Below are 27,950 nucleotides of genomic sequence, written 5' to 3'. Positions count from 1 at the left end.
ACATGAAATAATATGTATTTTATACTCCATCTCGTGTGTATAATATGTAAAGAGTGAATTTAATAAATGCTATGTATTTATTTATCATCAAATAATTTTAAGTTATTTATAGTATAATATTATGTATAAGTCTTGTATTATATCTCATTGGTATGCGTGATGACAGAATAATATTATTTTTTTGAAAATTCTGATATACAAAATAATATAGTTAATCGAACATATAATATTATAGTCTATGACTTTAGTTTTTAAACATACAAACGCTTTTGTATTTAGGATAAACGGCCACAGCGTTTAATTAATTGCCCAGTAAACTTTCAACGGAAACATTATTTTCTTTAAAAGAGCTACGCATAAAACCAAAAAACATCCCTAACATATGGTAGTTATTTATTTGCAAAACGGTGGTGAGATTGTCCTAGTCACGATAAAATAGTATTTACTACATAACGTATATAGCCTAAGTCGCGCGTCGCCACTAAGTGTAAGGAGATAACCTGTCGTAAAAACGAACATATAGTATTAAATATTATATCATCTAACATTTTGTATACTTATTTTATATATGTGCACAGTGACGTATAAATAAGTTCGTGTCAGAGTGAAAAACCTAATCTGTGTACAAAAACGGACATTTTAAGTATCGTATATACGTAGTTAATGTACTAACAAACAAACAAAAAAAGGTCATTAGTGTACGAAAAAATAATTTTATATAAAACACAAGGCCCCCAAATTCAAAAGCCTGGTTACGCTGATGTTTATGGAATTATATAGATGACTAATGCATTGTAGTAATACATATAAAATATATTTTACAGCATGTTATTGTTGTAAAATAACTTGACGATAAAATCCAATTTTTTTAAATTTTACTCCAACCGAATATCACAGCTTACTATCGCATCAATCGTATAAAATATCACCACGTATTATAATAATATTTTATACGAAACACTGAAATTATATTTTAACCAAATTTTTTATAAAAACAACTGTATAATATTTTTAAGTAATCTTGTACTAAAGTACATTATTATTTCTTAAAACCACATTTAAAATAAATAAATAAAAATATTCGTTGTGGGGATCTAACACGTAAACCCGCCCATGTATATACGCCACACTGTCTGCGACGTGGAACGGAATCATAGATGTGTTCATCGTTTATAATATTTAAACATAATCGTGACAGTGGTGTACACTGCAACACAGTAGAATAACATTGAGCATTTTGCAGGAGAGGATTGCGTAGATTTTATTCGCGAGTGTCCATTTCTAAGATCCGTGAACCATCGGTTAGTCGTGACCGAGTTTTTCACGTGGAACAGGTGTTGGGCATGCGGCCAAATAGGAAATCAGCCACGATGACGTATTTCTACTATGTACATAACAATATTATGTACTATGTATAATCACGCACTTAGTGCGATTAGTGTTCGATTTAAGTATTGGTACCTATTTTCTATACAGTATAATATAATGTATATTTGTGTGTTTTGTCGAATATCTAGAATTTGATTATCATAGAAATTATCGAATAACACTAATTATTTTCATAGGATTCATTTTTATTTTTTATACAAATATAAATATAATACTAAATTGACTAATAATACATAGTAATACTTTGTTTTATATATATGTATATGTAAATATATCCTTTAAATAAAGAGACAGTTATACAATTACTTACATATTTTCATGAATTGCTTACATAATGCAACAGTGAGAAAACAAAAATATAATACTTTTTTCGGTATTCAGACAAAATACCATGTAACCTAAATATCGTCAATAAAATATAACAAAACCATTATAATATCGTAAAAAAATATTATTAGCAGTAAAATATCGCATGTAAAACAAATCGTCAATATAAAATATAGCAGCTGTATAATTATTATGTATTATTTATGACTCAAATTCAAGTTATTTAATTGTTAGCATTCATTATATAGTAATTTGTCGAACTCATGAAGATAAATTTTTAAAATAAGTAGAAATATTATTTTTAGAATTTGAATTTAAATTTAAATTTAAAAATAATTAATGTAAGTAACTATTAATTATTAATAATTATACTTAGATTTAAATTATTAACTCTAAAATTATTATAATACAAATCAATTAAGTAAAATGTACTAAAATGTTACCCGTAAAATTGAAAATATTTTAGTGTTCAATACAATTTACATTATGCCAATTATGAGTAAGTTGTATAGGTAATCGAAAAGGAATTTTACAAGGACAAGGTATAAAATATTTTGTAAGTCTGTGTTCTACATTTAATAAAGTTAAAATTTGTTTTATCATAGTTCAAAACTGTTATTGCCGTCATATACGTAGTTTTTACGTTAGGTTAGGTCAAAGTATAATGTCTAAAAAATAACAAAAAAGACAGGTCCAGCTTGATACAATGTGAAATATGTCTAAGTACGCCTAGAATTCTATTAAAAAAGGGTTCGGTATTATTTTTCATGAAATATCTCATATCACTCTTTGTTTTATTTTTTTTACGAGTTTTCTAACTAATAGCGGATAATCTTGAACGTCGGGGCGAAATAATATTATTTAAACATAGTTCTGGGCGTTTTGTTACACCTGCTAGGTCATTTCAACACCCATTGTATACCTTTATTACACTCGTGTAACCTGTCTACCATTTTATGCGTGTATAGATACACACATATATATATATTCATTATATATTTATATATTTGTTTTTTCCTCGTTTTCTTGGCAAACCGACGTCGGCGGGTACTTAGCCGAACTCCACCCGTGCCGAAATTTCGATCTAAAAATAAAATATGGCCGGCGGGCGTGCAAAATATTTCACGTTTGCCCGCTCCCCCTCGCCCTTCGACCCTACTCGTCTAAAATTAACTGTCATTGAAAAACATGAAAGCGGAAAATTACTGTCATCGCCACACAGCCATTCCGCGTAAGCGCAATACGCACGCACGCGCGCGTCCGTGTTATAATGTGTCCGTGCCGCATTACTTACAATTTATATTATATATAGCTAGGACGACCGCAGTTGTGGCGGGAATCGAATTTTCGATCAAATTCCCGTGTGGTCGTTGTTAATATTATAATATGTGTGTAGGTCAACGGAGGGTTCAATGGATATTCGTACACAGGGAGATGAGTTTATGACAACGCCCGGCCCATTTATATGATATAATATATTATATTAATGCATTGGTCGGGTTGGACCAGATATATTATTACAATATGTATATAATAAAATACCACAACAAAAGCTGATCAATCAAAAATGTTCGGGATGACATATACGTGTACTTTAATGTGTGTATGTGTAAGTTTGTGTGCTTGTGTGTGCCAATAGATCGTTTTAGTCATAAAATCCGAAATTTTAATAGTTATACGATTTTTAATTATCAAATTCATTTCACGTTAAACAATAACTTGTAGTTCGAAGTTAAGTTTATTATACTAATATACTGTACCTACATATATATGTTTTCGTGTTTCTGATCGTTAGTACTTTAATGGAATAAAACACATGTACATTCTTTAAATCTATTTATTTTTTATATTTCGTTACAAAAAAATCAATGTTACCAGGAACATAAATATTTTAGTTTTAAAAATAAAAATTGACTTATGACTAATTGTTCGTTACAATATGTCCTTTTATAATATTAACTCAATAGACATTTATTTGAAAAATATATGTTTCATTATTCCCTTATAACGTTTTAATTAACATAATATAACATCAAAGCATAGCGTTTAACAACATTGTAATTTATTTATTGTTTTGAATTTTAAATACTATTATATATATTATTTTATTAGTGGATTAAAAAAAAAAAAAAGAATAGATTTGAAATACTAAAATGTATTCATTTTTCATAGTTCTATTTTTAAAACTATTTTTAGCACATAAAAAAATTATTAAATGATAAAAATATACCTACATTGGATTTCACTTGTTATATTATTATATACAAAATATATATTAACGATATTGTAAAAACAAAATAATGTTTTTTATACCTTTCAATTTAATTATTTTAACATGTATTTTATTGCACGAGATGTCTATATTTTATAATTAAAACTCTTGCAAATGATTGCAATACAATCAGTTTTTTTTTAAATAACATAGGTATGAATTTTCTACATCAACTAATATAATGTTAGAACTGATAATCATGTTAATTATTTTATAATATTTTGAAGCTGTTGAGTTAATTAAAAAAAAAAAAATAGTAATTATAAAATGTAGTGAATTTTCTATCAAAAATGTTTCTCTAATAATTTAATCATTACATGTATTTTTATTTATTATTTTATTGACTTTTAAAACATAATTACTATAAATACATAAAATGAACATAAACTTTAATCATAAACCTTATATGATTTTATTTACATTTACTGCAGCAACATCGTAGCCGGCATAACAAAACATTAACTAAGTCCCAAATAGCACTTGTTAATGGGTGTTGCATGTTTTAAGATACCGAAAACTTTGACCGTTCATTTATGATCAACGAAACTTTGTAGAAGTTAGTTTACGCTTTCTGTACACTATTATACTCAAATTTTGTCTGCTCAAAATACGTTAAAATCTTTAAAGAACGATAGGTGTAAGTAAAACAGCCAATGAAATAGATTGAATTCCGGAAATATAAACCCGTAATACCTACTATCGGAAAATAAAATACTCTAACGTGTATAGAGTACGATATTGAGATATTAAACTATATCTTAGAGTGCAACACTTACCATGACAGTTCATTAATATTAATGTATCGAAGACTTAACTGACTTTTAAGCCGTATATCAAACATAATAAATATCTCATCATAAAAGTCGATATATTTGTATTATTAATTATAGTCATTAGCAGAATATTATAATAATTAATAACATCAAACGAAATCATTAATTTACTAATTACTACCCCTAAGTAAAATCATACAAACAACATGATATTTTTACCAATGTATAAATATTAAATATATCATAGTTGTTATTATTAGTTTTACTCATTTACACATTCTCATTAAGTAATATCCTTCGAGTTATTTATTATATCATATTTTTTTTTTTTTATACTATTTATTATATTTATACTTGTAATCTAATTTATTATTATCATTTTTTGATGAGAAAAAAATTGAAAAAATAAAAAAAAAACAACAACAACACGTTCTTAATATGTATCGTATAATAATTAGTGTATAAAATGCAAAAATGTATTTAACAATTAAATAATTAAATCCAAAATAATTATAGAGCCTATTCGAATTAAATATGTTCAAAGTAAAATAATTATGCAATGCTTTTTTTTTTTTTTTTGGTTGTTTCCACTTCTGCTAAACATAAACATCGCGTGTCAAATAAAACTTTCAAAAGTCAAAGAATTTGATTTGTATAAATAATTAAGGTTACTCTACAAATTTTAAAGCAATTAAAATTTAAAATAAATAAATTTATCTACGTAATAATACGTTTATTTCATCAGTAAATTTATTAAAATCTTCATAGTTTCATAAAAACCTATTAGATTCGTATATTTATAATTCTACGTATATTGTATTGTGTGTTTAAAATTATTTCATAATATTTTATCAGTCTGTTGGCTGTTGGATGAAATTATCTTCTTGATTTTGGCACATTTCAAATAGGTACCTACTTAATAAAGTAACATAATGATTATATAAAGCTATTTTCATTTTTCATTTTCAAACATAACACAAAGAAACGTTTTGACATATTTCTTTCAGTGCTCAGTAAAGTATCTATAAGTTACTAGAAAAAAAATAACTATTGTCTAAATTTTAATATATAAAAACAAAATAAATATTATATATATTTTAATTTTTAATTAATGAATGCATCAACTCAGGTGATAAAAGTGTTAAATAATAATAATTATTATATTAGTTCATTAAGTGCCTACTACTTTTAAATATTTTTATTTTTTTATTATCAACTTATAATCATAATAGTTCTTATTGATTACAATAGATATAACTATTAGAAGTATTAATACTTGTAGGTCTGATATTAAAGTATTTTCATGGTTTCAGTCTCAAAAATTATAAAGTATACACTATTTTTCATTAAACTTAGGGATCTAATTAAAGGACAAGTATCATTCTATCAAAACAGAATACGATTCATTTTTAGTTTAAGACAATAACATTGAACTAATTATTAAATAAGAAAAATTTAGCACAAAACCGAAAAATAAACAGTGGATATTTCGAAATTTTGGCTTATTTTCATAAAGATTTAATTAGATAATTTTAACAATTGCGCAATGTAACCATACGATGTATCTACTAATCCTTAGTCATTTGACAGATATTATAGTTAATCGGTTGTAAAAAATAAATCAATACATTATATGGAATTATATTTTGCATCCAACTAATGGTTCACAAATAACGTATTGGTTTTTAATACTGTTAGTCATAATATTACACATATTTATGAAAAATAATGTAGTGATCTTGAATGTATCCTATTACTTTATAAAAAAAAAAGATATAATCGTGTATACAGGCTACGAAATTTATTAAAATATAAATGAATACAAATATCAAATATACCTATCAAGCATGAAGACAGCGTTGACACTGATCTTTCTTTTATAAAAAACGGTTTATTGTCATTATCCATTATTCTTTAATTTATTTTATTTGTTCAATATTTCTATTAACTTAAAAATATCTAATCTTTTGGGATAATCAAAAATACTACGAAATAATGATTTTTAGAGCTATAAAATGGTATTAAGATTCAACGCTTAATACTTATTTTTTTGGTGGTTATGAAGCAGAAGAGTCCGATTCTTCTGAATAGACGAATTATGCATTGATAACCCGTTAAAAATTATCTATCTTAAACAATGTGAGGTTTTTTAATCGAAAACATAGGTCTTACTCTGGTCTTTGGTGAATTTATTTATATTTATAAATAATATTAGATCGCATGTAAGATATGCAATTATTTAATAACCGTACCTGTGTTGAAAAAAAAAAAGATTAAGTATTAATGAAATATGAATGAAATTTTCAAACTTCTGTAATAACACGCACTTGCACTTAACCAACGAGCCAATGACTGTCTGCCATGTTGTTTGTACACGTCTGAGTACCTGACATACCTGCTTTCATCATAATTCATAATTATTGTATAAAAGACCCGCAACAGCACCACGTGACCGGACAACAGCTGATTGGTTCCGTGGGTGAGCGTTATAACCACGTTTTCTAACGCTACTGCCATGAACGAGCGGAAACTCTTTTGTTAATACATTGGTACATTGTTAAAATGTATCCATTTTTATGATTTTTTTTTTTATTTCAACTTTTCCACGAACACAACCGTCAGTTAACGACGTAAAAACTACGATAGTTTTATTTAATTTCAAATAACCGTAAGTTTAAATGAGAATTCATCGATTCTGTCAGACATTTTTTTTATTAGTTAAAAAGATACATCTATCCCTTAAGTAAAAGTAATTGTAAAATAACCAATCGATTCCGTTAATTATAAATTTTAAGTTAACGAAACTAGGATAGCATGTAAAAATAAAAATTTTTTGAACAAATACACAAATTGTAATTTCATCAATGATTTGGAAATTTTATCCAGATACTAAATTTATAATGGATAAAGTTTAATTTATTAACTATTATATTAATAAAAACTGATAATTATTCAAAATTTTGAAAAAATATTTTATGAAAAATTGTACATGTATTATTATCTATTTTTTTATAATATATTGTTTATTAGATACATTTTAATACTTGTTATCTAACTAGAATTTAAATTTTGGATACCCAATTTATTATTTTGTATTAGTACCTATAATTTATTTATTTTTTTATTTTTTTTTAATTATATTATATATTTAACTAGGTATGTCTATTATTATGTATACCCATAAAAATATGAGAACTTATTTTTATAACTTAAACCTACGTTTGATATTCCACTAAAATTAGTTGCTTGATAAAGTTAAAGAACAGACACAATAGTCACAGGTGAAAATTGATAGGTAGTAAAACAATAGGTTATCAATAATACTATTTATGTACTAGCAGAATCGATAGGTTTTCCTATATTATAAAAGCATGTACCAACACACACACACACACACACCCATACAATACACGCATCTTTTATATTCGGGAACACAATTTTAATTGGAATATTTGAGATTTTTAGTCCAATTTTTAATACGTCGTTTCCCGATTGCGTTTCTGTATACTTACGTTTGGCACTAATTTGAAAATAAAATTACCACGATTTATTACAATTATTATAACTGATTATATTGTTATCGTTGTTGCATGTATTGTCAACCATCGACCCAGCTCCGAAATTTCGATCAATTTTCATCGTATACCACTATGATGGTGTTTTTAGTCCATAGAGGAGGATATTGACCTTTATTTTATGTTTTATATATACATCTAAGCTCTAAACCAATACGATCCGTTTAGTCTCTGGCTGACGTGACGACCGTTCAACCCGCGGGGCTTTAGCTTCCCAGTTTTCGCACGTTTCGCGAACCATACCGCTCAAACGAAGAAGTATATATTATAACGTCAGATCGTCTAGCTGCACATATTATTTTATAAAGATATATATATAGTTTTTATCGGTTAAATGGATTTTGCTTTTGTGATATATTGCACTAACCACCATGTAACATAATATATTATACGTAATATCGCCCGTGACCGATTTATCAACCGCATTGAACACACAAGACACAAACAAAAGTGAATTAAGAACCAAAAAAAAAAAAAAGAAAAATATTGTTTGTATTAGATATAATATATTGAATTATTATATTAACACTACAATCTAGGCAATTGTAAATTTACGACTACTTTTTATTACAACAAAATTATCGTATAATATAATATTCAACTTATTGATTAGTAATAAATAATACAATAAATTAGTAATCACTGTTATTAAATTTAAAAAATGTACTATAATATGCCATTTTAAATTTTATTACTTGTACTAGCTATACTTTTTCATTAAAATTCATTGAAATAGTTTAAAAGTTATATATTTTACATGAATATTTGTGTGTTTAAAAACACCACTGACATTATTAGTACCTATATCAATTATATTATTAAAAAAATACTTGAAAAAATTCAATACTACACACAATATTATACTAATTTTAAATATTTTAAACTTAGACAAACATAGTACAATCAACAAATGTACCCATTCCATTCTATTTTTTTTTTTTTTTTTATATGATTACTATGTTGTACAGTAAATATATGTATCTATTTAATTTGAATTCAATGATAACATCATTAGAAACGAAAAACGATTCTGAGCAGAAACAGTCATAAATATTACTAAGTATATTTCATCATAATATGTTTTTTGATATTGCTATTAACGTAATTTATTTTACTATTAATATCACGCTAAAGTTGATTTACGTCAAAAAAATTGCAATTGTTATTTTATTAATATTTAATTTTAATAATAGTAATTATATATTTGTGTGATTTATTATTGTTATTACAATTTGAGTTTTAGCGTAAATTGGTGTCAATGCTTCATTAGGTTTATGATATAAATTACGCAATAATTTAGAATTAATATAAATATTTTGAATATGCATTATGTATAAATAAAATATAATAATAAACATAAAAATTTCATAAATAATAATTTTGAATTACAATAAACAAAATCATTAAAAATGTTATTTTTCCTTTAAATATCTTATTTCGTCTGTCCAAATTTTAAATTAAAATATCAATATTTTTATTTCAAATGAAATATGTCTATGTATCTTTAATATTTTTAAGCAGCTTTATAAACAATATATGAAGAACCTTGTATTAATTTTTCAAGCTTTTTGACCGGTTAAAAAATATATTTATAGAAAATAAACCAAATCAATGCCAAATGTCTATAAATAATTCAAAAAGGGTCAAAGTATTTTGAAAATTAGATTATTAACTTATAAAAAATATCAATATCAACATTTGATAACATTTTCAATGATCAATATAGATTGTTTAAAAGTTATGTTATATAGTTATGTGTTTTAGTTACAATACAAGATAAGAAGATTGATTTAGTCAAAAACTAGTATAGCGTAAAAATTTCTATTTTTCTCTATTTTTTTTCTCCAATTACTAAGGAAAATATTAGGACATTTTAAAGTTTACCTCTAAAAGTACTCACTAGATTTACTGTTTTGTCAGAAAAGATATTAAAGTTGAGAAATGAAGCATTTATTCTACCATAAAAAATGTCTTCAGATACTTATAAAAAAAATACACACACATATACATGACTGAAAATCAATACATTGAACTCAGATTCTAAAACTAACATTTCACGAAGTTAAAGATTATATCTTTAGTAATTAATATTAATACTTGCATGCAAATTATTTATTTTTTTATGTTTGCATGAGCATTCACACGAAAACAGAAAAAGCTGTGAATATTAGATTTAAAAATAATAACATTACATTAAAATCATTAAACACTAACTAATGGAGACATGGGGTCATTTTAATGTATCATGCAACATTATGTTTACTTTTTAAATTCGTAGTATTATTACCTAATATAAATATGCGTGAGTTACATTGCAGATAGATACCCGACAAAATTGAATTAACTCGATTTTAAGTTAACTATGATACAGACTTACAGCTTGTTAAACAACAAAGTTGTTTATATGTATTAATTATTTATTAAAAATAGTTATAGTTAAAAGATAAAATGATTTTCTTGTTATTTTAATTTTTATAATTCAAAATTTTGAATCATTTATTGTATTGTGTAGGTGATATATAATAATATTATTTAGCTGTTAAATGATGATGGCTGAATCTTAAAGTAAAATCTGTGTCATTCTACTTTTGTTTTTGATTCTAACCTCGGAATATTGCCAACATGTGTTGAGTACTAAGATACTGACAATGAATATAAAGCTTCCTTTATATATAACATACTTAAACGTCAATTATTGTTATTTAAACTCATCAATATCATGTTAAATGGTAATGTCATACTTTTGTAATATATCCTACATTTAACTATCATCATGAATAATTAATTTTAGATTTTTTTAATATTTAATAAAACAATTATTATAATAGTTCATTTCATATTAGGTATATACTAATACATTTATTAAACACACATTTAATTAATATAAGTAACCATTTACAAATCAAAAAGAAAAAATAATAATAAAACTGGTTTATTTATGTTTAATTGACATAAGAAATTCACAATTTTAATAGTATTTCTTTATTTGAAATTTATAATTGCATAATTAGTTATAGAACTGCATATATTTTTAGGTACATATATTATCAGTGTCAAACGCATTTAAGTATAATTTCCTTTTGCTTGCCTAACAATTTGATTTTGGTCTTATTAAAATAATAGCTCGATATTTTATGCTTACACACTAACCTTAATGAATTATTTCCGTTGTTTTCTGATTGGATTGTTTAAACATTCTATTAATAAGATATTATGATACCGAATAAGAAATTGGTTAAATTCAATTTAATATAACTATTAAACTATATGTATTATGTTTATTAAATAATATCATTATTGAGTAACTTATCATTATAAAACAATTCAAGTTATACTTTAAAAAAAAAAAACAATATATACACATTTATAATATGTATCCGTATTTCTTAGAAAACAATTAAATCATTTATGAAAATATCAAATAACAGTTGTCAGTTGTTCTCTAACGATTTTCTATCCTAATTTTATTTATTTATAGTAAATTATAAATTAATTTTACTTAAAAGTTTGTTTAAATAAGCGTTTTGCATTTAATTACATGAAGAATTCTTGAAAAATTTTAATTACCTAGAAGATAATAAACTTTTATTAATGACGCTATTAAATTAATGATTAGTACATCTAATACTTGTGGGTCTTATATTAAATTGTTATAATAAAAACATGTTATGAAATTTAAAACAGATTGTTAAATTCAATTAAATTTTAAAAAATAATAATGACAAATATATTGGAATATTTATAACTTAAGTTAGAAATTTAATATTTGAAAAAACTATTGTCATAACAATAAAATATGTTCCTATTTTAATAAAAATCTTGTCAGTATATAATAACTAATTGCCTGTCTTCATTTTCAAACTCCACAGTTGTATCTGATTAGTAGGACATTGGAACGGATGAGATTTACTGGTTTAAAAACGAAAAATATATATAATTATAAAAACGTGCAAGACAATGGAAAATAATTAATTTTTTACTAACAAAGTTATAACTTTAATGAAGAAGACACACCAAACGCGCTTTGACGATGAATAAATAGTTACCCCTATAACAATCGTTGAACAATTCATTTGACGTGGAAAGACTGGAGAATTAAGGATTAATTAAGGGTCTTTTTTGAATTTCTCTTTTCCATAGTTGTTTTATTTATAATTAAAAAAAAAAAAAATGTCATAAAGAACTTGAAACAGGTAAAAGATGAAGAAAAGAAAGACAAAAACCTTATAGACACTGGTGTTATAATAGCGATCGCGTAAAACATTTAAGCCGCCAGCAGTTTTTATTATTTGTCTTTCATCACGAACACAAAATAATAGCACTGAGTTAACTTTTTCAGAATAGTAAAGCCTGGTTAACTTACCATTGTATATTTTTTGGTTTAATTCTAAGTTAAAACACCGTATGCATTGTACGGTATGTTTTAAAGTTGCTCTCAAGAACTTGTTTTATTTACATCACGTAAAGTGGAAAATACCATTTGCCTTTTTATGGAATAAACAAGTTTTATTGTGAGGTACTCATCTACGTTCTTAACTAGTGCCTCAATAACCATCAGTGTGAACAAGACAGACACTTTGTCAAGAGGTCTCTATTTTATTATACATTTTATAAATTCACGGACGAATTTGAATCTAAAGTATAGAATCATTTATCTGTTATACCTAACCTTCATTGTTTAAGACCAAGGTGTATCATATATTACATTCTTATAAGCACTATACTCGTCTTGAAACCAAAATATCTAGTTGTCATATACAATATACTGCTCTAGAAATATATTAAACATTCATATAAATTTACATTACATCTTTCAGATAAAAAAAGTTAGCCGAATCGTTAAATGGATTTATCGCCATTTAAATATATTTTAAAAATATATTAACGAAATAATCATGTTGACTGATGTTGACTGTAACATTATGCAGAATATTAATACCTTTAATATATGTAATCATTTTATAAAGAATGAATAAAAATTAACGGGGCCAAATATGCCATTTTGTAAATCTTTTATGTTTGGGTACTATAGTATGTTTATACATTATAATATTTTATTAGTTAATTAGGTTTAAAAATAAAATCATAGATCAATAGGTGAACAGAGTTGTATTTATTGATTCTTGGTCTTAACTACTCTATAGTCTTCTAAACCAGCCATTGTGATAGTCACGAATCGATAGAATCAGAACACCAAACACATATGATCTGCATACAAGTGGTTTTTACTTCCCCAAGGAACGATAGTTGTTTTTTTTTTATCGAGAATCCGTTTCAAATGAATTCCTACGTTTTGAAGACCCGTTCCCGATGACAGACTTTACGCATTCATTGGTGATTTTACCTCGAGATTTTTAAACAAGCACACAATTCGTTTATCCAGCGCACCAATGGTTATCCGAGTTTCTGCGAAACCTTTTTGTTTAATAGAATATACAAAAAAAAATAACAAAAATAAAAGTAATAAATCTATTGAAAGGAAGTTCTTGATGTTTAAACATAACGAAGGAGGATTGGAGAATAACATTCATATGAGGTACCGTTATTTACGATCCTGGAACCCCGTAGATTTTCCGGCGTGTCCCTAAAAAAAGTTCTATTTCATGATCGCTTAGAATGAAATAAAAAAACTTTCTTTATAGAAAAATGTACAATTCATATTGAATGTACTATATAAATACCTAAATATTCAGTAAATACAGTTCAACAATTTTCGATAGTGTAGAGTATAAAAAAATGTCAACTGCAGTTAAATTAAATATACAATAAATATTAAACTTTTTAAGACGGTAAAATACAATTAATTACCTACCTATACTTTATTAAGTTTATACTATGTGTAAGGTTACAAATATATTACTATTGTTTTGATATAAGTTATGTATATTTTTTATCATTTTCTTAATTTCTTCCATGAATAATTTCAAGTAAAACATTTCATGTAGGAGTATAGGACCCTTACAAATCAGATAGTCTCTTAAGATTTTGTAATTATTTTTCCAAGCCTCATAAAAAACCTTCCGATGACAATAAATATTGAAGGCATATCAACAAATGAGTAAAGCTTGATTACAACACTCAACATTTATTTTTTTTAGCTTATATTCTTACAATTAAATGTACTTAAATACAACATCATTATATAACAACAACCTTGTGTTGAAGTGATCTATATCTATTTGGTTTTAATTCATATCTAATAAAATTCTTTTAATAAATACTTAAGTACATATAATAACTGTAAAATATAATATGAAACAAATATTTTAAACATTCATTAATTTAAAACATAATATAATGTAAAGATTTACTTTTTGTATATTATATAAAATTTAATGAGATTTTAATTATAATGATTTAAAAGCATGAAAAAGTAAAATATTGTAAAAAGTTTCTTTATTACAAAGAGTCTTTATATATAGTTATTCTTTCATATGTAATAAGCGCATTAAAAATATTGATTTTTACACCGAGATGCGTAAGTACAAAGTGGATATTTTGAGATTTACTTTAAAGGTCAGTGGAATTAACTGTACATTGAAACTAACACATCCAAATCATTAGATAAAAATACAAAAAAATAATTAAAAGAGATGAATTTTTAGTTACCACGTTGATTTGTTAACACGATTAAATGGCGTATGATATAATTTAAGAAAAATTATTTTTTTTAATATTGCAAGTATTACATTAAATTAAATCTAGACAAGAATTAAATAAAGAAATTTAACGTTTACTTTAAAAAGTAAAAAATGTATTGAAAAAAAATGGTTTCTATTCAAATATATTTTTATATAATATTTTAATATATTTTATTTCAATCCACAGTACCTAAAACTTAAAATGTTCAATAGATAGGTACAACGTTTAATAATTCACAGAGGAAATTATTACATACAAATTACTTCTTAATTATTAAAAAAACCTGAATTAAAATTGTATAACTTAGACGACTTATTTAACGGGCTTGTATAATACGTGTAGGTAAATAATAATACAATAAAGCAGGTTCGAGATCGATGAGGGTAAAAATTGTATTTATAACATTGGTATAGATTAATAATTAATATTAACCTTCAATAAGGCATTTATAATCTAATATTAGGCTAATATAGGCTTTTTATAATCCATCCTTGACGCGTATACAATTCCAAGGTATCTATAATAATAATATACATGTAATAGAAGTTTTGTACATACATATATAAACGGTGGTGGTGGTTGTAAAAAAATAGTAGTACACTATAAATATGCCTCGACCATTGAGAACCCAACAATAAAACGTCTAATTTTTCAAATGTAATTTTATGGAAAGATAAAGGAAAATACGGGAAACGTGAATTGCGTTTTGAATATTTATAACATTTATCATGTAATATATCTATGTATACTACATATATTATTCTGTTTGATAAGTTTTATTTTTATTCTGTGTTATCGCTACTGGTACTCTCATTATTACCTTCCAAATGATTTTATACGATAAAAACAAGTCAGAGGAATTTATTGTTTTATTTTGTTTTGTACCCGAATATTAAAAATAATATACTTCCGTGAATTACCAAAGTCGAAGACACAACAAACGTCGGTCTCTCGAATTACCATCGGGGGGACGTTTCATAATTTATTTGTATATCGTTTGCCTGAATGTATACTGATAAAATATCATAAATATGCGCAGTCGTGTAAACGATTTAAGTTAGGCCAGCACCACTCTTGATAATAATTAACCACCCAACACAGAGTTCGATCTCTTGCTCGATATAGTATTATAATTATAATAATAATAATAATAATGAAGTAGATAATAATGATGATGATGATAATAATAATAATAATAGATGTTCATACATATACATATGTACGCATATATTATGTATATTGTATAATTTATATAGACTACTATAAAATATGAATGTACCATCGTCGTCATTAACGGCGATAATAAATTTCAAAAGCACGTGAACTTCAGTGCGCTAGTGAACATAATATATTGGAGGTAACTGAAAGTAATGGGGATCCCCAAAGCTTTTTATTTTTATATAACTTATTATTTTATTTTTGTTCTATTTGCCTTTGCGTCCTTCGACTGGTTGTTTGGAGTCGTTCTCAACTCCCATAAACATCGGATATTATAACTTCTCACATTTTTAAGTAGTTTTTTTTTTTTTTTTTTTGTAATATTGTAATGTTAAATAATAAATATAATGTATATTTTACACTTCCTATGTGTCTATACTCTATTGAATCGATTGAATATAATACATTATAATAAGTAGGCTAAAGGATTTATACTCGTTTTACGCATTATTTCGTAATATTTAATATTATAAGTGAAATATTAACATTTACGTGTTTGTCGTGACTATTTCCGACACAATCTAATGGAATCACATGCCTTAAATCCCACCTATCTACGATATTTCCCACCAAGTGAAGTTCGTTATGATAAGCATCACTAAACAACAGAAATTGGTAATTCGTGATTATATTGGAGGGAAAGAGGGCGTGTAAACGCGTATACCACGAACCAGACCCAGATCTCGTCGGAATATGGTTGTAACGCCCACTTCCCATTGCAATCATCTAGAGATGATGCATGGTCATCTGACTCATACGATATTTCGTATATTATATTTTTTAAGGGAGGTGATTTTTCTTTTTAAAATAATTATTATAATATAAAATCACTTTTACGTTAGCAGAATATGCATTGAATGGCGATCGTACCTAAAATCTTTATAAGGTCTTGTACTCTTGTATACATATTTACAAATTTGTTTTGTATTAATTAATGTTGAATCCCTTTTATAATAGTAGTTCGATAAGTGATTAAAGATTAGTGTATAATATTTTGAGAGCAGGTCAGTTTACAGCGGGCACTGCAGAACGAACGCTTGATAATTCTGACAGTTTTTAAATATGTGCCAACTGGAATGTAACTGTGTAGGCATAGGTACAACGATATAATGTCCATATACTCCAAGGACAAAACAGTTAATACTTAATACTGATCGCATTTCACGTTTGCAACAACGTGTAAACAAAGTTGCAATGTTACGGTTTAATATTTAATAGTATCGCACCAACAAAAGAAAATTAAATAAATCATTGCCAATAATGCTTAACGGTTGATCAACATAGTTCGACTAAATACTAAACAAGGGTAATTAAAATATATTTACACACTCACGATAAAATCTTTTTAATTCCTGCTGTTGAGATCACATATTTTGCACTGACTTTAATAACCGTCAAAAAATAATTATATTTCATAAACTCATGATTTAATGATTTATTGTTATATTTTGGTATATTAAAAAATATGGTTTAAAATCTTAATACTAAAATATGTAATTTTATTTACATAGTCTCAATGACAGGTTAATAATTATTACTTATGCCTACCCTTCATTTTCAAGTATAATTGAATACTAAAACGATATGTAGTAAAATAACAAAAATGTTGGTAATTTGTCAGAAAATTAACATATACTTTATATATTACCAAGGACAAGTAAATGAAACTATACCACAATATTTCTTTAATTAAGGAATCGTTTATACTTTACTTTCATGCGAGTTTATTATTGTTTCAATTGTATTAAACCCTATCATAAATATAAATGTATAAAAATTATTTTGAGCTACAGACAAAATATTATTTTATAACTTATTTTACTATAATAATTTTAGTAGAAAAGTTTATGTAAAATATTTAAACTAATTAGACTTCATGATTAATTATTGACGTATTTATCCTAATGACAAAACTTTTAGAACAATTTATTTTGTTTGTAAGTTTTTAAATAAATATTTTTATTCTTTGAAAACTAAATAATTTTACATAATTTACTGTAATGAGTATTTAATGTGTTTATTTTTCACATTAAACTCTTAAATCAACTTAATATAACTAAATTGTACGGATTACTATTATCTGCATTATTTTAATAATTTAAAGGCGTAGAATTTCAATTAGTAATAAATAATAATCAATACTAATAATTGTATAAATATTAAAATATTTGCCATAAAATGTATAAAATTAATGAATAAATATAATTATATCTTTTTTTGCGTGTCAAAAATCAATCTATAGCTATAAAACAAAACATTATTTTTTTTTTTTATTTTTTTTTTTAATTTAATACATCAGATGCGATTTCATTTTTGACTTACTTGATATTTAAGTGTATTTATACTTCATAGGTTTATCGTTTAAATATTTTCTAATGTTTTTTTCGCTGTTTTGTTTATTATTTATTTATTTTTATTTTTATTTTTATTCATTTGGTAATCAGCTGACAGTAATTGGTATTTTTATGTGAATTGTGGTGAGGGAAGAGTTACAGTAAAAATAAACACAAATAATAAATGTAAAAAGCCTTTTTTGTCCCTAGTTTAAAAAAATACCGTTCGTTATATTTTTATTGAAGTGCAAATCAATAGAACCGCTTCCACTGTCCTTCACTTCCTAACCACAATAATGGGCATTGCAAAAATGGGTCAGAGCACAAATGAAGATTTCCCAGCTCTCACTTGAATGGCTTAAATCGATGGACCGCGGGTGTTGTATTTTTTTTCTAGGTACTTAACTAATATATGAAAGTTTTGTTTGTACCTACATTTTTAAAATACATATTTTGACTACTTGTCATTATGGTCTTGAAAATTTTTAACTACACTCGAATAACTATTCTATAGTTCTGTAATTGTGTGAAATAGTTCAATATATTTTTTATTTCTAATAATGTTTAGCATTATGTGAATAGTTGTGGCATCATATAAAAAATTTTCATTAAGTATTTTTACATAATATTAATATATTATTATTATTATTATTATTATTATTATTCAAATATTAATATACATAATATTATGATTATTAAAAGTTGTATTAAAGTTTTTTTATATTCTAAATAAATTTCGTAATTTATTGACATAGGTAATATAATTTCACAAATTGTTTACAAATTAATTTTTCTTCACTTTTTTAATACTTGTTTCATAAAAATAATAACAATAATTTTATTTACAGGTGATGTTAAAGATGAAACGTACTCGTCCGAAAATAACAGAAACTCTGGATATGAAACGAATTTATACCTTTATTCTGTAAGTATTATTGAGAGAAAGTAAATCTGAAATATATTTTAAAATATACTTTTTATTTTTACAATTAAATAATATATTTATAATATATATTTGTAATTTATCAGTATTTAATCTGATAATATAACTTTTGGAAAACTTCTAAAAGAAATTAATTGGTTTTAAAAAAAATATTGTTTAAAACTGGGCTATAATGATAAATTATATAAGTCTCAATCAATATAAAAATCTACAATAAAAAAAATGGATTAAATAAGTGTAACTTTTTTGTGTGGAAATTGATCAAATTATAAAAACTTTTTAAAAATGAACTTAAGAATTACCGAAATAAAATAATATTGATTTAAATACCTGTAAGTCTTTATAGGCACTATATCTTATTTTATTTAATGTTTATTTATGTCGTTGATAAACTATATTATTTTAAATATGAATGAAGCCTTCTATTTCTTAGTACATGTAATATGTTAAAAATTACTAAATACATAAATTTGTAATCGACAAACAAATAATACTCATATTTACATTGTACCTACATGAAATATATGAAATCTCATATATTTTGTGTACATAAAAATTAAAAAGTATAAAATATATGAATACATGATATCGAAAGTAAGATAATATAAATCAAATAAGTACAAAGACATCAAAAGTATTTTATTTTTACACATTAAAATTGTACGTTTTGTTTTAAAATATATCTTTTTAAGTTATATAGATTATTATTTATCTACTACTTTAAACACATAATGTTTATTTCATTTAACATATCTCAAATAATGAATGTACCAACAACAATAGTTAGTAATATTGTTATTTTATTTCATTAGATGGAAAAAGTTGTTTCTTATGCCAAAAACCGTAATAACCCATCACTTAACAGTCATATTTCAAGACTTGGACGGGCTTACTCCTTTTTTTATTGTCTTTTTATTTTTTATTTTATATTTTTAAATTTTATTTTTAAAATTTATATGACACCTCGAATATTATAACTAAATTACAATTTGAAACTTTTTATTAAATCTTAGTGAATATTTTGTACCAATCCATTTAGGATCAACCCTTAATATAGACATAAATTCTCATAGATATTGAAATGTTTTATACCCTTAATCATATTATAATTTTTTTTTTATTACAAAACTAAGTAATACAGTAAATTTATATTATACTTAGATAAGTGTAATACAATAATACTGTATTAAAAAAAAAGTTAGGTTAGAATTTTTATACAACTAAATTATAAACTAATCTATTTAGTTTTTTAAGTAGCATTCTGCATTACACTAAATTTAAACATTCTTATTTATATTTAAAATGTAATTGTTATATTTAGCTACTTATTTTATGAGTTATAAGTTTATATTTACTTTAACTATATTATAGTACCATAGATAACAAATATTATTTACATATCAACAGAATTAAAAAACTTTAAATGTCCATATTCATTCATTTTTTTTGTAAAATTACTTGTAACTTATTTACGCTTGAACATAATATTAAGGTAGTACCTACTTTTCATGTAATTCTGGTTACACCAAATTTGATGAATCCCATATTTCATGATTGCTGAGTATTAAAAATAATATGAAGTTCTGTAAAGCATCTCAACTCTCGATTTAACGAACATAAATAAAAATCTTTAAATTGATTTCCTATGAATATTAGCAACTAAACTAAATCGTATGATCTTGAAAACTCGTTCATAATTCCTCGTATTAAAAAAAAAAAAAAAACTGAACACAATTAAAATTTTTTAAAAACCATAAATATAATATACAACATATTGTACTTAATAAAATACTGATTTATGAGTATCGTGTATATAGAAGCCATCACACCTGCATTTATAAACTACTATTTAAAAGTGAGTTACATGAAAAGTTAACGTTCAATAGTTCACATTTTGTTTCTCCAGTTTAAATGATAAATTAAATTAAGAAGTATATTTACTTAATGGTAATAAAATTTTCTATGTTTGTACCTCGGTATTTCACTTTAATTCAATTTTTAAGCAAATAATAAATTTTTAAGATATTGCAATTTAAAAATGTTTTTAACTCATTTAAAAATTAAAATTGTTATCGTAAAACCCATCTTATAAACATAGACGAATTTTTTTCTTCAAGTTTTATAATAGGTCGATTCACATTAACATTAAGACTATAAATTCTAAATGTAAACTGCTGAATGTAAATTTGCTATGTTATGCACCTACATACAAGAACATATTATATGGCGTCATCTTAATAATTTTTTGGAACTATTGAAATTAAATAAAAATCATTATGATAAGTTAAGAAATTAGTACATAATAGTATACAAAATTTTTTTTTTAAAAATGTCATCTGATGCAGTCAGGCCAATAGTCTAATTTCGACAATCGGCCAGACTGCGTCAGTATAAAAATACTAATTATAACTTTACGAGATTTTATCATTGTGTTCCGGACTGATTGCAGGATGAAATGGATGACCGGCCGCGGGTGCCCACTTTCCTCAACTCGATCGCCGATTACTCGAACACCATCCCGAATTTGGCGGATTCCGACACCAAATCAACCACTGCCAAACAGGGATCGTCCAGGATGGGTACGCTAGTCGGCGTCTACCTGCCGTGCGTACAGAACATTTTCGGTGTCATTTTGTTCATTCGGCTATCGTGGGTTGTCGGTACGGCAGGCGTCATCTACGGATTCGGAATCGTGTTCACCTGTTGTTGCGTGGTAAGCTTGATACATCACGTATAAAAAATAAATATGAAGTACAATCACGCCAATAATAATAACAACATAACAATAGAATTATAGCTCACATAACTGATCTTCAGTGAACTTCACGGTTCTTTCGTTAATTGTACTAGAACCATTTCCCTCTCTTTTATTCATCACTTTATCTCCCTCTAAATATATGGCCAACTACCCTCACGTTTTTGCCCAACATAACTGAACAACAATAAAACTTTATAGTTCTTTTCTTAATATTATATGACCACTTATCTCATCACTGATTTATTTATATTGTGCAGATGTGTGTATTATGTACCTATATCTGATATACCCGATTTTAAATTTAAAAAAAAAAAACAGTAGTTCCTCGTTATAATATTCCACTGGACGATCACCTATTATAATATTACACCTAATTAATAAATATTTTATACAAAGGGATAACCAGTAGTCAGATAATTGCAAAAAATTAAAAATTTAAAACCCTCTTATCAAAAAATATTGACATTTTTATCGAATGGAATAAATTCAAATGTTTCATCACAAAAACTTTAGTAATTCGTTGTAATTTTAAAACTTTTGTAATCATATATGACAATATAATTAATTTTAATTTTAACAACATTTTTTGTTTGTACAATTATTAATATTATATACTAATGTTTATCTCACGTAAAGTTACATTATTTAAGAAATCAATTTTAATGAACTAGGGTAAAACAAAAATATTTTAAAATGATTCATCCTTTGCATCATTTTATTCATTTTTTTTTATTTTCATTTACCGGTATTCACCCATTTGACTGCAATTAATTTTAGTTTTCAAGCGAATGGTTTGTTAAATGTTACAATATTATAACCAAACAAAACAACTAGTATACTGCTTATTCAAACATGCAAGCTGGTCAGAACACTGTTTTGTATTGTTAACGATCAATTAACGAGCTTTTTTGTAACCGTTAAAATCCCCCACCACGTCACTCATTCTCCGAAAAGTATACTTACCGCCAACGCATGCTCGTTAAACATATATATTAAACCCTTGTAAGAGGAACGTTATAGCCATTTTGGTTGAAATTTTATTTCTACTCATGTGCATTATTATCGCTAAAAAATCGTATAAAGGTCGTTCATAAACAACTGGGCGGTGGATTCTTTAAACTTATTTATTATAATGTACGCAGTAGGTGTACAGAATTCGAATTAAGTTCACACAAGCGTGATGTCTCTATGTGCGTCACACATACTGTTATAAACTCTATACACCTCAGAATCCCGTATTTTAATCAAAAGTTATTCTTTATGAATAATTACAGGTTTGAACATCGTTAAGGCAACACGACGTCTTTCGAATATTTCAAATATTAATTTATCCTCTGACGCATATTTTCCATACATTGTACATTATGATACGCCGCTGCTATTAATTACTTATGAGTTTCTACTTCTAGTTTTTCATCGCTTTTATATGATATGCAAGATAAATTGCTTTATACTTACATAAATTCCTTTGAGAAAATGAATCGCTTTGAGGCGAAAGCCTATACAGATGACCAAATACATGCAACCATATACAGACCACTGCGTATTATATAATTATCGAAACAATCTTATTTTCGGAAATCGTGTTGGTAAAACATGTACACTCATATTGCACATGAGACACAAAATAGATCCTTTTAGATATCAAATACAGTCTTATAACCAGTTGTGCAACCAGTTTTACTATTATTTTCTTCTCCAAAATGTTTTGTTAATTTTCGAAATATATTAAAGAACACAATTTTAATATCGCATATGAAAAATGAGAATTTTACAGTTATATATATTTATAATAAAAATAGTAAAATTATTCTTTATTTTTTTCAACAAATTCGAAAAACAAAAATGTGTCCTTCTTAGATCAAAAATTAAAAAGAACAACTTCGTGAAGGGATTGGAGATATTTGAAACAACTTTGAAATCATTCAAATGCTTTATCAGAAAAGTAAAAAATGAAGTATAATATTTACTATCCATTGACCAAAAATAAGTAAAAAAAGTCGACGAATTCTCAAAGTAGTATTTTATTTGTAACAATTTTACCAAAAAAAATTATTAATAATGATTATTCATACCGTTCATATCACTCTATAATACATTTATAGTTTAATTATCTTAATGCAACCTACTATATACTGTACACTATACTGTGTGTACGCATATATGTACGTATGTATGTTTGTAATACTATTAATATATGTATATATAATATATATATATATATATGAATTTTCCAAGCCATTCGCCTACAGAAATATACATCATAATACTCGTATATTATTATTGTCTTCTGTATACATGAGCATCACATTATTTTTATGGTCGTCCAATTACTTAAATGTAAATAACGAAACCATGATTTTAATAATTATTTTCTTCTCTTTCGCAGAAATTGAACTCCGATGTCACCTCGACCAACTTGTAACACACTACGCGATGCGAAAACTTTCTCCCTTCCCACCTAATCAATCATTTTAAATAAAATTTATCTTCAGGCCAATTTAATAAACGTATTTATATTTTATTTTTCAGACAATGTTAACTGCTATCTCTATGAGTGCCATAGCCACAAACGGTGTTGTGCCTGCTGGCGGACCGTACTTCTTAATATCCAGATCGCTGGGTCCCGAGTGCGGGGGAGCTGTCGGTATGCTCTTCTATACCGGTATCACATTGGCCGCGTCCATGTACATCATCGGGGCAGTTGAAATCATACTGGTGAGTATCTTGTCAATCGATCAAAGGGGTTAAAATATGGGAAAAATTCTTTGGGGAAGACTATGTGTACATGCATTAATGCATTATAATAAATGGAGTTAAGACTTAAAAATATTTTTAATATCCACTTGCTTATGAACAAATTGACTAATTGTTTTATTAGACAAAATAGTTGGTAATATTACTACTTAAAAAATATTAAATTATATTATATATATATATATATTATTCTTGAATAAAATTTACCATTTAATCTTAGTATAATAACAAATTATACAAGAATATTTTTTACTTTTAATTTATAAGATATAATAACGTATTTATTTTTAAAATATAACCTTGTGTTGAAAAAATAATAATAAATATTAACAAAATTTTTAAAACAGCTTATTACCAATTAAAATAACTAAACTTAACAATATTTTAACTAATAGCTCACAAAAGGGGAAACAAAGTGTAGGCACTAAATAGGAACTAGGAGGTATACTTAGTTCTCTTAATGGAGTCTGCTCTAACCACTCATCGAAAGTTAATCATATAGTTAACTGTATCTAATAAGTAATACAGTATTATATAATACATGATAAAACTAAGCAAACTATTCTAATACAGTAGTACGATACGATGTCTATAACTTCCATTTATATTACAATTCTAAATCTACGCTGGCGCGTCACATAACAAAAATGGCGAAACAATAACACTTTTTCGAAAACATAAAATGTATCAATAATAATAATAATGTATGTTATGAGTCACACACGTGCGAAACTTACAACAGCTTCTATTTTAAATGTCGAACTTTATTATGTTTCAACAGACGTACATGGCACCAACCTTATCGATTTTCGGCGACTTCACCAAAGACAGCAGTATAATGTACAACAATTTCCGCGTATACGGGACAATATTGCTGATGGTCATGAGCTCGATCGTATACGTCGGCGTGAAGTTTGTCAACAAATTTGCGTCCGTGGCATTGGCTTGCGTGCTGTTGTCCATATTATCTGTATACGTGGGCATTTTTTATAACTTCCATGGCAGCGATAAACTTTAGTAAGCACCTAAGTACATTGCACCGGTCGCCCTGTGCCCGACTCGTAGTATTTTTGTCATCTCAATATTACTAATAAATAATTATTATAATCGTCATATTTTAATGTTGTACGCACGCGCGTGTTACTTTTCAGTATGTGCTCGCTGGGTAATCGGCTGCTGAAAGACATGGATTTGAGAAACTGCAATAAAGCAGTGGGTGGTTACTTGTACAACATGTACTGTGCCAATGGAACCGGACCGTGCGATAGCTACTTCGAAATGCATAATACATCGATTGTAAAAGGCATTCGGGGCATTAGCAGTGGTGTTTTCTTTGGTTGGTGTCTTATATAAGAAAATTAGTAATAACTAATATTAGTCATACAATGTTTGTCGAAAAATATTATATACCCAAGTTATTATGGTTAGAATCCCAACTAATCATATATATCACTAAGTAAATATTAAAATATTTCGATTACAAAGGTCGTAGACATTTTTTGCATTTAATTAAATCAAATTAAATTCAATTATTTCAATTACTATTTACATTTACAATAAAACTATTAAATCAACGCTAAAAACATTACATCTTTTATTTATAATATTAATATTTTCATACTGTGCTTTAGAATTATGCACTTATTCAAAACAATTTATAAAAAAACATATATTTAATATAATTATTAACACATTATGTTGTTAGTTAAAATTTTTCGATTTTTAAAAATAATACCAACATTATTTGTTTAAACTATAAACTGAACTTTATATGTCACAGAAAATATCCTTGGTAACTTTTTGGAAAGTGGACAATACATAGCCAGAGGTCATAGTCTTGACGATATTCAGCCATTGAGTAAAAATACGTATAATATGGTAATAGTAGATATTACTACAACATTCACTATACTTATTGGCATATTCTTTCCATCCGTAACTGGTCAGTATTATTTTATAATAATTGTTGTTATTATTATTATTATTATTAACGTAGTTTATTTATTATTTTAACCTAGGAATCATGGCTGGTTCTAACAGATCTGGAGATCTAGCAGATGCACAAAAATCAATCCCCATCGGTACAATATTGGCTATTCTGAGCACATCATCGGTTTACTTGTCTGCCGTCCTACTATTTGGAGCCACGGTCGATAATTTACTACTTAGAGACAAGTAAACATTTAAAATCAATAAAAATATTAATGTATAAAGTCAAATTTATCCATTAAAATAACGGACAATGAGAGATTCAAAAGAAAATCATTTTAGCTGAATGTCACATAAAAGAGACTATACACTGTACTATACTATTATGCTATTGTTGTTATCCCATTTTTATTGATATGATGTTTTTGCATAGGTAGTCTGATAAAGGACTTTATTATTTGAATTTTACATTGTAAAAAAAAAAGATAATATTTTCAACCATAGTCATGCATTGTATACTCTACGTATTTTATTAGACTTTTATAGTAAAATATAATGGTGGCAGTGTCTTGTCTACTTTATAGTTTTTTTTTTAGAAATAAGCATTTTGGATTCAATAATGCATCAGACATTATCTTATCATAAATAGATCTAAAATTCAAATCATCGACTTTGAAGTGCATTATACGAGACTAAATCCACTATATCGTCAGTATTAAATATTAATATATCTATATCCGTGTGTTATAAGTATAGGAATTAGGAATATACTTACGACAGTTGTTGACGTATAATATCTTAATATGATAATACATAATACAATTTATGTAAAAATTCAAGTTTTTTTTTAGAAAAATTTCATTTTTTTTTTTTTTTAACGTTCAAGCTCAATTATATCTTAGTCTACTTTTGTTGCAGAAGAATAATTTAAGCACATCAGACCAAATTTAAGCTGAATACATAATTGATATAATTATTATGTTCGATACTTTCTATTACACTTATCATACAAATATACTTTCTTGGTGTCACCA

At 25.7% G+C, this 27,950-nt stretch overlaps 1 protein-coding gene across 3 annotated transcripts in view; it reads left to right on the top strand.

The window, feature by feature from the left end:
• Positions 1-27,950, top strand: part of LOC112603645 (solute carrier family 12 member 6) — a 248,250-nt gene that overhangs the window by 212,706 nt on the left and 7,594 nt on the right. For all 3 annotated transcript variants that reach the window (XM_025334407.1, XM_025335136.1, XM_025352728.1), the window contains exons 2-8: positions 19,378-19,454; positions 21,922-22,185; positions 24,763-24,948; positions 25,769-26,004; positions 26,139-26,323; positions 26,768-26,929; positions 27,006-27,162. In XM_025334407.1, the coding sequence (XP_025190192.1) occupies positions 19,378-19,454; positions 21,922-22,185; positions 24,763-24,948; positions 25,769-26,004; positions 26,139-26,323; positions 26,768-26,929; positions 27,006-27,162 (1,267 nt within the window). The remainder of the gene's footprint in view (positions 1-19,377; positions 19,455-21,921; positions 22,186-24,762; positions 24,949-25,768; positions 26,005-26,138; positions 26,324-26,767; positions 26,930-27,005; positions 27,163-27,950) is intronic.

Source organism: Melanaphis sacchari, unplaced genomic scaffold, assembly GCF_002803265.2.
Source record: "Melanaphis sacchari strain LSU unplaced genomic scaffold, SCAv2.0 Contig0_pilon_pilon, whole genome shotgun sequence".
Classification (NCBI taxonomy): Eukaryota; Metazoa; Arthropoda; class Insecta; order Hemiptera; family Aphididae; genus Melanaphis; species Melanaphis sacchari.
Note: the sequence above shows the minus strand (reverse complement) of the source record. Positions and strands in the feature narration are given on the sequence as shown.